At 39.8% G+C, this 1,559-nt stretch overlaps 1 protein-coding gene across 1 annotated transcript in view; it reads left to right on the top strand.

Moving 5' to 3' along the window:
* Positions 1 to 565: 565 nt before the first annotated feature.
* The window catches only part of pex16 (peroxisomal biogenesis factor 16), an 11,364-nt gene continuing 10,370 nt past the window's right edge, over positions 566 to 1,559 (top strand). Inside the window, exon 1 of the mRNA XM_015396716.1 lies at positions 566 to 804. Within this exon, the coding sequence (XP_015252202.1) occupies positions 672 to 804 (133 nt within the window). The 5' untranslated portion in view covers positions 566 to 671. The remainder of the gene's footprint in view (positions 805 to 1,559) is intronic.

Below are 1,559 nucleotides of genomic sequence, written 5' to 3' on the forward strand. Positions count from 1 at the left end.
GTTCAGTGCAGCTTGGTGGAGGACAAAAGGATTAGCGGAGCAACTTGTTTGATCAAAGTTAAAATCTATTTTACTTCCATGTGACCACAACTTATGAAGTCGTGGCCACAACTTACTAAGATAAGTTGTGGCCACGACTTAATAAGTTGTGGCCATAACTTAGTAAGTTGTGGTCAAAAAAAAAATGTTCTGCCAATGTCACCAGATGGGCTCCGTAAGAAGGAGTAGAACATGTGTTCATTTATTGTAGAAAATATATAAAAGAGAGGAAATAACTGGAAAGGGTAATGGGGAGTTAAGTTAATATGGTTGGTTTATTAGGGAAACATCAATCACATGATATAGTTAAAGCACTTATTAAGTATTTAAAAGACACAAAATTAGATGAGAGGATTTAGTATTTATGTGTGTGTGAGTGTATGTATGTATTTAATTTAGCCTTTTTGTTTTTAAAGATTTGAAGATATATAGAGGGATTTTTTTTTCTGAATTACATCTATGTCCACTTGATGGCGGTAATACACATAGTCTGTAAAGTGCCATTAAACACCATAGAAGAAGAAGAAAGAAAAATCCCGGAAGTTTGTTTGTTTGTAAAATCTGAAGTGAAAGTGCAGCAAACGTTTCCAGTTTTAGCTGAATGGGGAGTTATTCCTTCAGTCTGAGCTGAAATGTCGCAGTTTAAGGAGTATAGCGATGCTGTGAGGCGTCTTTATGAGCGCTACACGGAGTTTGTGAGGAAAAACCCTGCAGCTACAGCCCAGCTGGAGAACACAGTCCGAACCCTGTCCTACCTGATAGCAGGTGAGCCCTGAACTATTCACACCCAGACAAACGCTGCCTCACTTCAGCCACAAATCAGTTTTTTTATTCGGGTTTTATGTTGCAGATAAACTAGAAGTGTTGACTAATTGTAGAGTGAAAAACAATGAATAAGGAGAAATGTTAAATACGTGATATCCCTAAATGTTGTACCTGCTGAAGAAAAGCTTCGTCACAGGTGCAGGTTCAACATAGTGGTGGCTGCATCATGCTGTGGGGACGCCTTTCTCCAGCAGAGACAGGAAAGCTGGTCAGCTGGTGAGGGGAACTAAAACCAGGAGGTTCCCCATCCAGGAGAACCAACGCTGGAGTTTAGTTCAGGAATCTGTGGCGAGATTTAAAAGTGATGTTCAGAGAAGATCTGCATCTGATCTGACTGAACCTGAACTGAAGAAATGATCAGAAACCATCAGTCTGTAGATGTTCAAAGCTGGCAGATAAACTGTCAGCTGAAGGTGCTGCAGGAGTTCTGCTCTCTTCCACAGTCTGATCCATCAATCTCCTCCCTATGATCCAAGCTTCAGGTGCATCTTTTTAAAGTGTCCTGATTCTCAGTTCTTCAGATTTTGAGACAATTGTTTTTTTTTTCAGTCCTGTTAGTCAATCCTTCTGAAACACAGTTTAGCTTTTAGTCAGTTAGCTGAAATCTTTCTTATTTCTGCAGACCCATGGGCGTAGGTTTGCATAGGGACCATAGGGACAAGTCAATTAGATGCGAATAACATGTTTATAATTTA

Source organism: Cyprinodon variegatus, unplaced genomic scaffold (assembly GCF_000732505.1).
Source record: "Cyprinodon variegatus isolate N-32 unplaced genomic scaffold, C_variegatus-1.0 Scaffold816, whole genome shotgun sequence".
Taxonomy (NCBI): domain Eukaryota; kingdom Metazoa; phylum Chordata; class Actinopteri; order Cyprinodontiformes; family Cyprinodontidae; genus Cyprinodon; species Cyprinodon variegatus.